The sequence below is a fragment of the Parasteatoda tepidariorum genome, chromosome 6 (assembly GCF_043381705.1).
Source record: "Parasteatoda tepidariorum isolate YZ-2023 chromosome 6, CAS_Ptep_4.0, whole genome shotgun sequence".
Classification (NCBI taxonomy): domain Eukaryota; kingdom Metazoa; phylum Arthropoda; class Arachnida; order Araneae; family Theridiidae; genus Parasteatoda; species Parasteatoda tepidariorum.
In genome coordinates, this window is record NC_092209.1 from 15,285,511 (window position 1) to 15,299,359 (window position 13,849).

The 13,849-nt window shown below is 29.3% G+C and overlaps 2 protein-coding genes across 3 annotated transcripts in view; one reads left to right on the forward strand and one right to left on the reverse strand.

The window, feature by feature from the left end:
• LOC107442841 (platelet-activating factor acetylhydrolase-like) overlaps nucleotides 1-7,686 on the reverse strand; it is a 164,406-nt gene extending 156,720 nt beyond the window's left edge. The window contains exon 1 of the mRNA XM_043044717.2: nucleotides 7,313-7,686. Within this exon, the coding sequence (XP_042900651.1) occupies nucleotides 7,313-7,462 (150 nt within the window). The 5' untranslated portion in view covers nucleotides 7,463-7,686. The remainder of the gene's footprint in view (nucleotides 1-7,312) is intronic.
• LOC107451959 (testicular acid phosphatase homolog) overlaps nucleotides 1-13,849 on the forward strand; it is a 539,537-nt gene that overhangs the window by 222,771 nt on the left and 302,917 nt on the right. The gene's annotated exons all lie outside the window — the stretch shown is intronic.

The following is a 13,849-nucleotide window of genomic DNA, read 5'->3' on the forward strand; positions in this document are numbered from 1 at the left end:
AAAATGTTGCGTCTGTGCTAATGCATGTCAATGTTGTAAATTGGTAACATCATCAATAAATAGTTTTTAAAACGTTTAATGCCAGGCTATTTTTACAGGGTTCTCCAGTCTGGCCAAACGGTAAATAACTACAAGATAAATTTGCAAATATTAGACAGATTTTGCTTGTTTTCATAAGGTTTAGCATCGCATATCTATATAAAGTGGTGAATCATACAAGATTACGAATTGTTTAGAAATAGTGGTGAATAAAAATCTACTAAATTGAATATATTAAACCATGAATCACAATTACCACTTGAAAATATTTATTCAGTGTCCGGAGCAAGTTGACATTTCTGTGTATACAAATAAAACTAGTTTTTGTGCTCTATATTGCATTAATTTCTTCAAACCATTTTAGTAACGAATTATCTGGGATTAGAACTGAAGGTTAACTTAGATATTTTAAAAGTTATTAAACTTTTTTAAAAATTGCCAGTTTAGCGACATTTTTTTCCTAGATGAAAATTATCGAAATCTCTGCCTTATTCTCAGTTTTTGCAAATTTTTATGAGCCCAAGTAATGCAGCAATGGAGTAAGTTGTTAAATCTTAATAAACTAGACCACAAACGCTTTTTATATTCATAAAACTTGGGATTTTCTCCACATTGACGTTTTTCGCCATTTTAAAAATTTGTGTAGACAGTGTTGGCTTACCGCAACAAAAACTGTTTCTATAATGGTAAATTAGATTTTAAATTCTTCATAGTTACCAGTTTAGAACTGGTTACTATTTTTATTTACTTATTTTGAAAGAAAAAATCGGACATTTCATTCCGTTAAAAAAAAAAATTTTTTTTTAAATTTTTTATGAGATAAAATTACTGGTAGTTTATTTTCTATTTAAATTTGTTTTCGGTAAAATATTTTATTGAATGGCAGACAATAAAAAATTAAAGTATTTCGAATTATAAGGAATTTTACCAACATTTTAAAAGCCTCATGACCAGTAAACTGGAATAAAGTGGAGCTTTAATTAATAAACATAATTCACACAATTAATAACTAATCATTAATAAACTACCACTTGAAAATATTTATTCGCTGTGCAAAGCAAGTTGTAGCATCTCCCTGTATATAAATAAAACTATTTTTGTGTGTTCTATATTGCAGTAATTTCTTCAAACCATTTTAGTAATGATAATAATATAAAAAATTTAAAAATTTACTCGAATTATGTGTTTCTAATAATCTTGGATTCACCGGTAATCCCCAGGGCATTCAATAGGATAAAGAATATTTTGCGTAACTGAAAAAAGAGGCGTAAACTTTCACAGACAGTGTTTTCTGTGGTAGACCTAGTAATATTCTTTATATATTAAAAAGTAAGTTAAGCTTTCAAATGAAAACATTATGGGCCACTCTGGTCAAGTGGTACCGGCCTTCAAACGCTGCGTGAGAGGTGGAGGTGGCGAGTTCGAATCACGCTGTTGCTTATTGCTTATAATTGTATATAGTAAATTGAAAGTCGGTTTTAGGGTTCATTTTTGCATGCGAACTGCAATGAAAAATATTAATTATGCGTTTGTTCAGAAAAATATATTTTTGCGTCCTATACTAAAACAATGATTTTGACTATAGTTCGTTCACCAGGAGTTGGCACTTGGCTCCGCCTTCATCACGTGGTATCGGATGATACTATTTCGCTATTTTGGGGAGAAGGATGTGAACAAGGCTGCTATTTGGAGATCGTATGACAAAAATATCTATTTCGCAATCTTCGTGTGCATATTTTGAACATGTGCATTTTATTTCATAAACTTGTTGATATTTCTCTCTTTTTATTGAATAGTTTGTTCTTTTTGAGATATTTTGCTGGGAAAAAGTTTTTAAATATAAATTAGCTAGAATAACGAAAGGTATAATAGCTGATGATAAAGCGAAGTAAGTGACTGAAAAAGAATTCACTGTTTGTGTTTGGCCATCACCTTCTACATCAGAAAGCCTCCACACGGTTTCTTATAAGTAGTCTGCGCAGACTATTTAAAAAGTGAACAGTTTGAGCGCATGAAACCAAATTCTATTTTAAAAGTGACTGAGAGGAATTTGTCATATATATTTGAGAACTGAATCTGTAGCGGTAGACAAGTAAATAAGATAAACTAATCATATTCAAAAATTAATCATATATAAAAATAATGCAAATATATGTCTAAAAAAATTTTTAGACATATATTTGCTACCACTTTTTATTTTTACTAGACTTTGTATTAAAAAGCTCTTTTTTTATATATACTGGTTTGCCTTCATAGTGGTCTGATAGGATTACCTACAAAAAACCGTGTGGAAACTTTGCGCGCATTCGAGGTTATCTCGATTTCAAGCGGGGATATGTTTTCCTCATACTACCCCGCGCTGAAATTAACTCTGCGTCCGAGGAGGAGGAGCCAAGTGCCAACTCCTGGTGAACGAACTATACTAGTATTGCAGTAATAGATAATAAACTAATGTACTGGATACTGTGAAAATAGTTTTTATTGCTTCCAGAAATAGAAGAATTTGAAATTTTCCTCTTAAAACAGTTATTGTTTATCTTTATTTGGCTACTAATTTTCATCTTAAAACCATTTTCTAAGCTTGGTTGAACATTTTTACCTTAAAAATCAGTGTTTTTCTACATTTTGCTATAAATAATGATTACCGAGAGTTAATATACATAAATATTAATATTCGGAAAGATTAAAATTAATATTTCAATCATGATCATAAAAATATTCGAGGTTATTGTTACGCGTAACGCCTAGTATAAAACGCATGTTTTGGCGAGTCTGTCGTAATTTCGAAGGAATACGGTCACATGTTAGCCGCTGGCGTCCGAACCATCCAGTGTTGATGACCGAGACAAATATGAGCACATTCATTTATGCCAATGGCTTGGCCACTAAAAACTACGTTTGCAAATTGAATAGATATTTGATTTCTAATCAGGTATTATACACCTAAACCATTTATCTAATCTTTAGTTATAATTCTAATTTCATTCTTTCTTCTCTTTGTCAAAATCGGGGAGAGAAAGTGTTTCTTCTAGCCAGAGAAGTGTAACAAGCCAATTTGTTCTACTTTCTTATACCTTTTGGGCATGTTTTTATGTTTTTGTTTTCTGTTTACATTTATTTATTTTTTTGGCTGGATTCTTCGTGCCCATTCTTCAACGTGACTAGAATCTGATGAGGGGGGGGGGAAACCCAGTTGTAGAATAACGTAGAAAATGCTTGAATGTCAACAAAACTAGAATTGAAACCTTGCGTAATGTTTGTGAATCCAGCCGGTATCATTATGCCGTGATTAACTTCAGCTGGCTTTTCTGTGCCGCTAAGAGACAATTATATGAAATGAGACGTTTACTTTTGCTTCATGTGAAAATACAACTAACAGGCATGTTTTTTTTCCCCAAAATTTACCAGAAGAATTTTTCAATTTAATTTTTTTTTTCATTCTATAATACTTTTGAGGATCATAATTTCTTTATAACCTTTGACTTCTTAAGAAGAATTTTATCCTTTCAAAACCCAAATAATGGTGTCACGGTTTGAATGAATTAAAAAGTATTTCAAATATTTTTTTAAACTCATGAAATAAGGGTTTTTATGTCATAACGAATTAACTCTTAAAAGTAATAGGAGCGTTGTATATTCAATTCTATCACGTGTTTTAGTGGTAAACTGTCATGTGCCTTTCCTCAAGAAACTTAAAATGGAAGTCCTTTTAACATAGGAAATTTTTTATCTAAAAATTGACTAGTATGAAGTACGAACAATCTTCAAGGAATTTAAAAAAGTTTATATAAAATGAGTTCCATTTTAGCAAGCTTTTATTCACACTTAAAGTTTGCAAATGTATATCCAGTCGCGAAATTCGAAGTATTGAATTTTTAATTCCAAAAAGCCAAGTAATAAAATAATTCAGTAACTTCTTTATTAAAAAATCTACATTGGAATAAAGAAATTTGAATATTCTTTCTAAACACTTTTTTTAATTTTATTAAGGGCCACATGAATCCTATTGAATTAGACATATTACCCTTAATAATTGTTCTCTTTTTTGTACATACAGGGCTGCCAACTTTTTACGCTTTTTGCAAAGATTTACTCTAGTGGTAGCTAAGTTTGTTTCAGTGCATTATTTTTTATTGATTTAAACTTATTTTCTCCACCACTACATATAAATGATTTAAAAGCTCATATGCAACGTCATTTTGTTCCAGCTCTCACTAGGTGAAAATTTTAAAATAAGGGCGAAATTTTTAGAAATTCTGAAAGTTTTTGTTTTTAGTTGTCTACCACTCCATGAAATATTTTGCCAAAACATAGTAGTTGGCATTTCAGATTATTCTAAACAAAACAACAACACCATACTTGCCAACTCTCCCGCATTTTGCTCCAGATTTTATTTTCATATTTAAAGTGGTAGTAATTATATACTATTTTTTTCTTTTATAAATTTAATTTTTAAATGATTTTGATCACCACTATTCTTACAAAAATTAAGCTTATATATTAATATGCGTTACAAACTTGGTTGTCAACTTAATTTTATTCAAATACAACGTATTTGTTTGCGTAAAATTGAAGTTTTAATTCCATTTTAATACCACTGGGAAAAATGATAATGGAGGGAATTAAAAGTTGGCACGTCTGAACAACACTCTTGCATAATAATTTTCCATCGCTTTGATTAAATTATTGCTGTTGATTGCAATGAGGCATTTTGAATTAATATATTCTTCCGCTTATGAAGCATAAAACAATATTTTCAAAAAAAGTGTGTTTAGATGTAAATAAGTTTCGTTATGATTAAAACTGTACTTTGGAGCAGAAAGATTTCTTTTTTTTTGCATCAGTGTAAGTTACAAAAGATTAGGAAAAATTGCCCACACGTTATTAATAGTCATGCGAAAAACTAGCCACCAGTTATTTTGTATTTTCGGGTGGTGCACAAAAGTCTATGTCGGTTTTGAAAAGGGTTAGTTCCAGTGTATACTTCTGCCTTTTGTCTATTACCCAGAATTTTTGAAAGTATTATTAATCCTTTTGGAGACCAATTTATAAAGAAACAACAAAATTAAAATATGGTGATAAGTTTCGATGAAGAATGATTTTAAAATTGTTTAGTTGATTGATTACCAAATCTAACCTGATACCTTCACTAAATGTTTTGCCATCTTTAAAATGTGCCGGTAATTTATGTTTTATCTTAATTCAGAAAAAGACTGAGAGCAAAATAAATGTATGAGAAATCTCACTTGTTGAGTGTCGCTATTAAGATCAAATCAAGCTTGTAATTCGTATTTTTCACAGAGAAGGATTAATAACGAAGAGACCTTCCAATTTCGATCCTGGTGTTCACTTAGTGAACTACCATTTATATATTGAACATATTGAACTAGTTTAGTTCACATTGAAACTTTTTTAAAATAATTTAAAATTTTTGTTTTATAAGTGTAGTGGTAGTTATAAACAGAAATTTTGGGTCCTTAAAATTGTAATAATGATAGGACTTACTTGTAAAATTCAAACTTTTATTAAGAACAATTATATTTAGTAGCTTTTTTTAAATTAGACATTTTTTTAAAATTAAATATGAATAATTTATAATGTAAATCATAGTAGTAGCAAGACTTTCAACGCTTTTTGTAAAAAATTATTCTAGTGGGAGCGATCTACATATCTTAATATATTAGTTTGTATTTATTTAAACTAATTTCCGAAACCACTACAGATAAATGGTTTTAAAGCCCCCATGCAACGCAACTTTACACCAGCTCTTTCGTGGCAAGGCTTTTAAAATGTTGACAAAATTACCAAACATTCTCTGGTTCTCTACCAAAAAAAGCTTTGGTTTTTTAAATGTCCACCACTCTATAAAATATTTTTCAAAATGCATAGTAGTAGGCAAGTGTGTAATGATGATTGAATAATGAAAGAAATAATAAATAAATATTATTTGAATTTCTACCACTTTTTACATTTATAGTCGCCTATGGCATCCCTATTATGATTATTCACCAATGTAAGAAATTAAGTCTCGAAGTATATAATAATATTTTTGCATTATTATAATTAATTGCAGAGAAACGAAAGTTGTTTGTTAAATAAAAATAATTTAAGGAAGTCATTTTGAGGCAAAAAATGTTTTTGAAACTTAAGTGATCATTAATTGTCGTAATAGAATAATCGTTTAATTAATCATTTATAGTTATTAAATAATGATAAACTTAGTACTAATTTTCTGTTAGTTTGAGGAAAAAACTGGGTACATGCCTTTTTTTTCCTACCTGCCATTTTTTCATGATTCACAAAAAAATTCATAGCATGAAATTTTCTCAGAAACAATTGAGCTTAAACTGCAATTAACAGTCGCTAACTTTTGCGCATTGCGTAAAAGTTTTCTTTAAAATTTATATTATATATTTATTTCGGTACTAAAAATCTCAGTTCATAAAAAGATTTGCTGACCCATATAAAAACCTTGATTATTTAACTGCAATTTTTTTAAATGCAGGCAAAAAGAAATCAGTGTCGACAAAATTAGACAATAGTAAATATAATTTTCCATCCATTGAGAAAAATCTTCCACAAAAAGAGTAAGGGTTGGTAGCTATGTGAATTTTATGATAAATCGCAATCTAATTAAATTTCTATTCTCACCCAAAAATAAGCGTTACTAAAAAAATTAAACAAATTTGATACACATTTTTAAATAGGACACGGTGAATATTTTTACCATTGACTTGAATTTTTATTTTATTTAAATTCACCAAAAAATTCCTGTCAACCATGAGTGATCCATACATTAAGAAATTCTTCTTGAAAAATTTATTTGTTTATACCAATTGGAAATGAGATTCAAATAAATTATATAACATGCAGATAATGAACACAAATATCATAAATTTTAAATTAGACTCTATAAATGTTACCAGCTCTTATTTTAAAAAAATTAAGTAAAATTTATAATTGGACTAAATAAAGAAATATGTTAAATATAAACAAATAAAATATAAGAAACGAGACGTTTTAACTAATTATTATTCATCAAAGATATTTATAAATTAAATATTAGAGCTAAACTAATAAGTCTAATATCTAATATTGCCGTGAAATTAAATTCGATAAAATTAACGATAATCTTATAAACCAGCCACTTTTTTTTTTAAAAAAAATTCCGAACTGTGGCTTACATACTTTTAGTAAGTTATGTGTGCATCAATGGCTTCAAAATTATATTTTTTTACTGAATTTTTAATTTATTAATTAAAAAATCACTTACTTTTATTTGTTCAGCAGGATAAAATAATCGAATGAATACACCATCCGTGGAATATTTTGTCATAATATCTATACACCCCACATTGTAAGGGCCGGTTGGTTTTGGAATTTGCCTCGGCAACTTTTTTCCCTTTTTCATGAACAATCCCATAATTGAACAATTTCAAAGTAACTTAAAAATCTCAACTTGTTCACCGGCTGAAAACGAAATGACCCGCTGGCTAATAGTTGAGGATCAATTTATAACATTCTATGAACAGCGCACTCTGTTGGGATGACCCGTAACACTTTTACCACTTAGTTTCGACGTGTGACCGAAAAACTACAAAGTCTTGGCATAGCCTTGAACGAAAGTGAAAACTTTATAATACGTCATGGCAGAACGCGTTTTGTGGATTCCTCATCTAAAAACTTCCAAATCTTGTTTAGGTAGGGTTTTTTTTTCCTCTCTCCATGAAACAAGAAGTTTCGAGAAAGTTTCAATAATCTCTCATCTAAAAGTTCTATAAGATTCTATAATCTCTGAGTATCATAATCTATGAATTTGATAGTTCATTAGTCCTATATAAAGACTAATTAATCTTTATAAGTCAAGTTTTTCAAACACCGATAATTTCCTCCCCAAATTTAGACGTGGTTCAAAGAAAACATCGTAAATTTTTCAAATCATCACAAATATTATTGCCAACTTTAAATAAGAAATAGCAATTTTTATGAGAATTATAATGTTAGCTTTATTTTGAATTGTATGGCAGCATAATATTAATCTTTCATTCATAACAGCTTCTTATATTTTCATTTCAAACAAAACATTCTTTTTTTTGGGGTTAAAATCCCCGGAGTTTTTGAAAATCTTTTATATGCATTTACTTCAAAATAAATACATGCTCTCAATATATTCATCTATATTGATAAATTAGTTCATACAGTACTGAATCGGGTTAGTTTCTTCTATACAAATAAAAAAGGAAACAAATCTAGCCACAACACTGCAACAAACATCAATAACCTTTGAAAGCCTTCACCTTCAGATTCAAAAACAAAGAGGCAACTTCCGCAATCATCAAAAAATACTTCCTCTTTTCTAACTTATAAAGCTTTGTACTCAATCTTGACTCTGAATATTTTTCAATGTCACGGGCATATTATGTATCTTTTGAGATCACTGTTGTTTTCATTTTTTTATTATCTAACACTTCCTCTTCGAAATATCTTCAGGGCAAATTGTGATTCCTCTTCAAAAGCTGAGACTTGGGTGTGAGAAGAGGAAGTAGCTCGAAGGAAAAGCGTCTTAGACGAACTTTCATTCGGAAGTAGGCCGCTAACACTTGAAAGATGGATGTTTTCGAAGTTAACACTTTCACTTAAGGTCTTATCTACAATCGAAGAGTAGATGTTTCTGAAAATATCACTTTCAGTTTGTTTTTACTATCTTCAAATATCGATAATTAGAAAGTTCTGATGACTTAATATTCGAAATTTAAATAATTTGATAATATTGGGGATTTTAATGTTGATAAATTAACATGAAGTAGATCACTTTAACTTAAAAGATGAATGTTTCTGGGAAAAAATCACGTTCACCTATTGTCAAAAGTCATCGTACATTGAACATTTGAATAATTCGATGATATTGATAATTTAGAAATTGATGAGCATACTTTCGGTAGTAAGCCGCTTTGATTCGAAAAGTAGATGGTTCTGAAAATATCACTTTCACTTATACTTGTTTCTTCAAATATCGGTAATTAAAATGATCTGACAACTTAATATTCGAAATTTAAATAATTTGATAATATTGGGGATTTTAATGTTGATAGCATGAAGTAGATCACTCTAACTTAAAAGATGGATGTTTCTGAAAAAAATCACGTGCACTTATTGTCAATAGTCATCATACATTGAACATTTGAATAATTCGATGATATTGATAATTTAGAAACTAATGAGCTTACTTTCGGTAGTAAACCGCTTTGACTCGAAAAGTAGGTGTTTCTGAAAATATCACTTTCAATTTGTTTTTCCTATCTTCAAATATCGATAATTAGAAAGTTCTGATAACTTAATATTTGAAATTTAAATAATTTGATAATATTGGTGATTTTAATGCTGATAAAATAGCATGAAGTAGGTCACTTTAACTTAAAAGATGGATTTTTTTGAAAAAAATCACGTGAAACTTATCGTCAATAGTCATCGTACATTGAACATTTGAATAATTTGATGATATTGATAATTTAGAAATTGATGAGCTTGCTTTCGGTAGTAAACAGCTTTGACTCGAAAAGTAGATGTTTCTAAAAAAAGTCACTTTCCATTATATACTTTTCTACAGTCTTCACGTATCTGATATTCTGGATATTCTGATCATATAGTATTTTAAGACTTGGAAGTTTAAATAATTTAATAATGTTGGCTATTTGAATATTGATCAATAGGAAATAGGTCACTTTGACTTAAAAGGTGGATGTTTCTAAAAAGATCACTTTCACATTATAGTGAACAGTTATCGAATATTTGATGATATTGATAATTTGAATATTGATTTTCTTACACTCGGAAGTGGTCTGCTTTAACTCAAAAAGTGGATATGTTTTTGAAAATAGCATTTTCACTTATTGTTCTCATCACTACTCAATATATACTGATAAATTATTATCAGCAGTCATCGTATACTGATAATGTGAAAAATTTGATTACATTCATAATTTGATGACATTGATAATTTGATTAATTTGAAAGTATTTATAATTTTGTATAATTTGATAACATCGAAAATTTAAAAACTGATGAGCGTTCTTAAAGGAGTATACAGTTTTGATTCGAAAGTTAGATGCTTTTAAAAATATCACTTTCACTTATAGTCTTATTTACAATCTTCAGACACCAATATTCTGATAATTTAATGTTTACAGAATTTCAATAATTTGATAACAATGATAATGTGAATATTGATGAAATCAAATTTAGAAGTAGGTCACTTTGAGTCGAAAGTTAGATGTTTCTAAGAATATCACTTTCACTTATACTCTCATCCACAGTCTTCAGACACCAATAATGTGAATATTCTGATAATTGAATGTTTACAGAATTTCAATAATTTGAAAGTACTGATACTGTGAATATTGATAAAGATATTGATGAAATCAAATTTAGAAGTAGGTCACTTTGAGTCGCAAGTTAGATGTTTCTAAGAATATCACTTTCACTTATACTCTCATCCACAGTCTTCAGACACCAATAATGGGAATATTCTGATAATTGAATGTTTACAGAATTTCAATAATTTGAAAGCACTGATACTGTGAATATTGATGAAATTATATTTAGAAGTAGGTCACTTTGCCTCAAAAGTTAGATACTTCTGAAAATGTCACTTTCACTAGTACTTTTATCCACAATCTTCAGACTCTAATAATGTGAATATTCTGATAATTTAATGTTTAAAGAATTTCAATAATTTGATAGCACTGATAACATATGAAATTACATTCGTATAGACTCAAAAGTTGTATGTTTCTGAAAACAATCGCTTTCACAGTAAATGTTCGTCATATATTGAAAAAGTAATTGATTTGATGATATACTGATAAAATAAATCTTGATTTTTCTTACATTCGGTAGAAGTCTGCTTTGACTCAAAAAAGGACTATTTAGGAAAATATCACTTTTACTTCTCATCAATTGTCCTCTTACTTTGAAAATGTTATATCTTCAATCCTCGTATGTTGATAATTTGATTTATTTGATGATAATGATATTAAAATCATTGATTACTTGCATTCGGAAGTAAGCCGTTTTCACTCCATAGATGAATGTGTCTGAAAACATCACTTCCACTTATAGTCAGCAGCCGTCACACATTGAAAATTTGAATAATTTAGTGATGTTGTTAATTCGAATATTGATGAGCTTGCATTCGGAAGTAAGCCACTTTGACTCAAAAGTTCGCTGTTTTTGAAAAAAGTCACTTTCATTTACAAATCTCAAACAGTCGTCGAATATTGATAATTTTTGAATGAATCCCCGTTCCTTGATCGCTTGGGATAAATGTTTGTTTAAAGGAAAACATTTAACTCTGATTTGTTTTGGGTAAAAGATTTAGTTTCAGATAATTTTCAAGCAGGTAAACGTGATGGATAATTTTTTGTTCCGTTTGGATTTGCTTGATTTGGCAGTTTCCTCTTTTTGATTTTCCTTAAAACTTGCTACGGTGATTTTTTGTTGTTGTTGATGTATATAATTGATTAAAAACGCAACTTAAGAAAAAATATTAATAAATTTTATAAAGTATTTACTATTATCAGATGTATTGTGATAGATTCTATGTGGTGTTTATATTCATTTATAAACTTTTCATTTACATACATTTTAATTATTAGGCTCTATTTATAATAACTACACCGTTTAGGTTTTCTGCAGTTCGGAAAAATTTTTAAAAAAAACTGTAGTGAGTTTAAGAAAAAGCTGGCAGCTCAGCAAATAAGATTTATTACACTAATACATCTGTTTCTATTAAACAAAGTTCCTTTTCTTAAAAAAAAAGCTTTAACGCTCTTTAAAAGTAACAACTGTTATATTATTGGAATTAATTTTATAGAAACAATTTTTAGTGGTGGTTACAAAGAATTTAGAATAACGACATTTGTTTTATTTAAGCTACCACTTTTTAAAATTTTCAAGGCCCCTGCCCTCTGCGTGCAGGGATGCCAAATGAGACTATAAATGTAGAAATTTAATTGTAATTAGCACTTCAACTTATCTTTTAAATTACTCATATTTAAAACCTCTTTCAATAGTAAACTGAGATTAAGCATGCTATAAAAAGTTGCTACTCTTAATATCGTCTAATGAAACTTTAAATTTTATTAGACGCCTCTTTTTGCATTTTTAGTTGATTGCGGCAACCCTTCTTTAGGCGAGTTCATTAGAATGGTAGAATGGTAGAAATCACATAAATCTCGGTGCGCTGCAGCGAAGCGGCATTATCCGATTCATCTGTAGTAATAAATCGATGATGAGGAGTTCGAGAAGGGGTTCGTGTGACTCGGCTGGGGCTGAGTGTATTTCGTGTGCTAGGGCAACATATACCTAAGGAAAAAGGCAGTGATGGGCCTAAATTTAGTGTTGTCGTCAATTAGTTCTATATCTAGGAGTGAGTTAAAATTGCTGGTGGTACAGGTTTTTGCTTCATCGTAGAAATTTTGGTTTAAATTTTTTATATAGACGTTGATGTCATCAATTTTAAGATCCCTTTTTATACTATTATTGCTAATGCATTTAGGGGCGCCGACGAGTCTTCTTATAATCTTCCCTTCTGCCATAGAGAGTTTATTTTTTAAGTGATCACTTAGAGTGTTAATGGCGGGGCAGGCATAAGTTAGAATTGGCCTAATTGCCATTAGATAGACAGTGCGCTTGCATTTTAAGTCTAAAGATGACTTCGAGTTTAATATGAAGTTGAGGGCCCAATAGGCACCATTCGGTTTTTTAATAATGTTATTTATGTGTTGCTTCCAACTTAAATTAGAGGTGATAGTGACTCCTAGATATTTTACAAGTTCATTAGCATTGCTGAAAGCCAATATATATCAAGACGAAAAAGAGTAAAAACTGGTAACTAATAAATTTCTTTTTTAGCTTTTTTTCACTAATAATAAAAATCCATAACTGCCAGTTGTTTTTAACGGATGTAATTTTTATATTGATTTGCTTCTTCGCTGAATTAAAATTAAAAACAGCGATTTGTTTATTGTTAAGCATAGATTAACTCTTCTCGAATATTATCTAATATTGAAATAGTTCTTCTACCAGTATTATCTCTTTTCCATCTCGCTTTCAGGGCTGTTCATGAGGTAGCCAAATTTAAATGAAACTCTAGTTTACAATCCACACCATTATTTCTCATTTAAAACTAAAACCAATTGTAAAAGCATGTTTTTCTATAGCTGGAAAACTTTTTCTGCATGAAAATCCGTTATTCTGAGAAAGAGGGGAATATATAGAGTAAAAAATTTTCGGCAGCGCTAATATAGCAGCATTCAGGACTTCGAATATTAATAACCATAGCTACCTCTTCGTTTATACGGCTGCTACGTCATTTATTAACGAGTATTTTGATTGGAAACTCTAAAAAGTTATTCAATACCGTATATAATAAATTAAATTTTGAGGAAAAAGTTATATGATAAAAGACATTTTTTTTCTTTTTACAGTTTGTCTGTCATATATTGGAATGCCATTGGCGACTGTTTATGTAAAAAGTGGTAGAAACTGAATTCACTTTTACTTATTTATTATCTATTTAATTTCTAAATCGCAATTACTACTATGACTTACATATCAAATTATTCATATTTAAAACAAAATCATTCTCTGCATTTACTTTCAATAATAAACTTTTTAAATAAATGCTGCAAAAAGTTTTTCTTTTAATAAAATTTTGAATTTATTATTAGCTCCTTTTATAATTTTTGTCGCCTGTGGAAACTTTGTTCCTGCTACAAAATAAATTCTAGCAACGTGCAATTACCTTGTT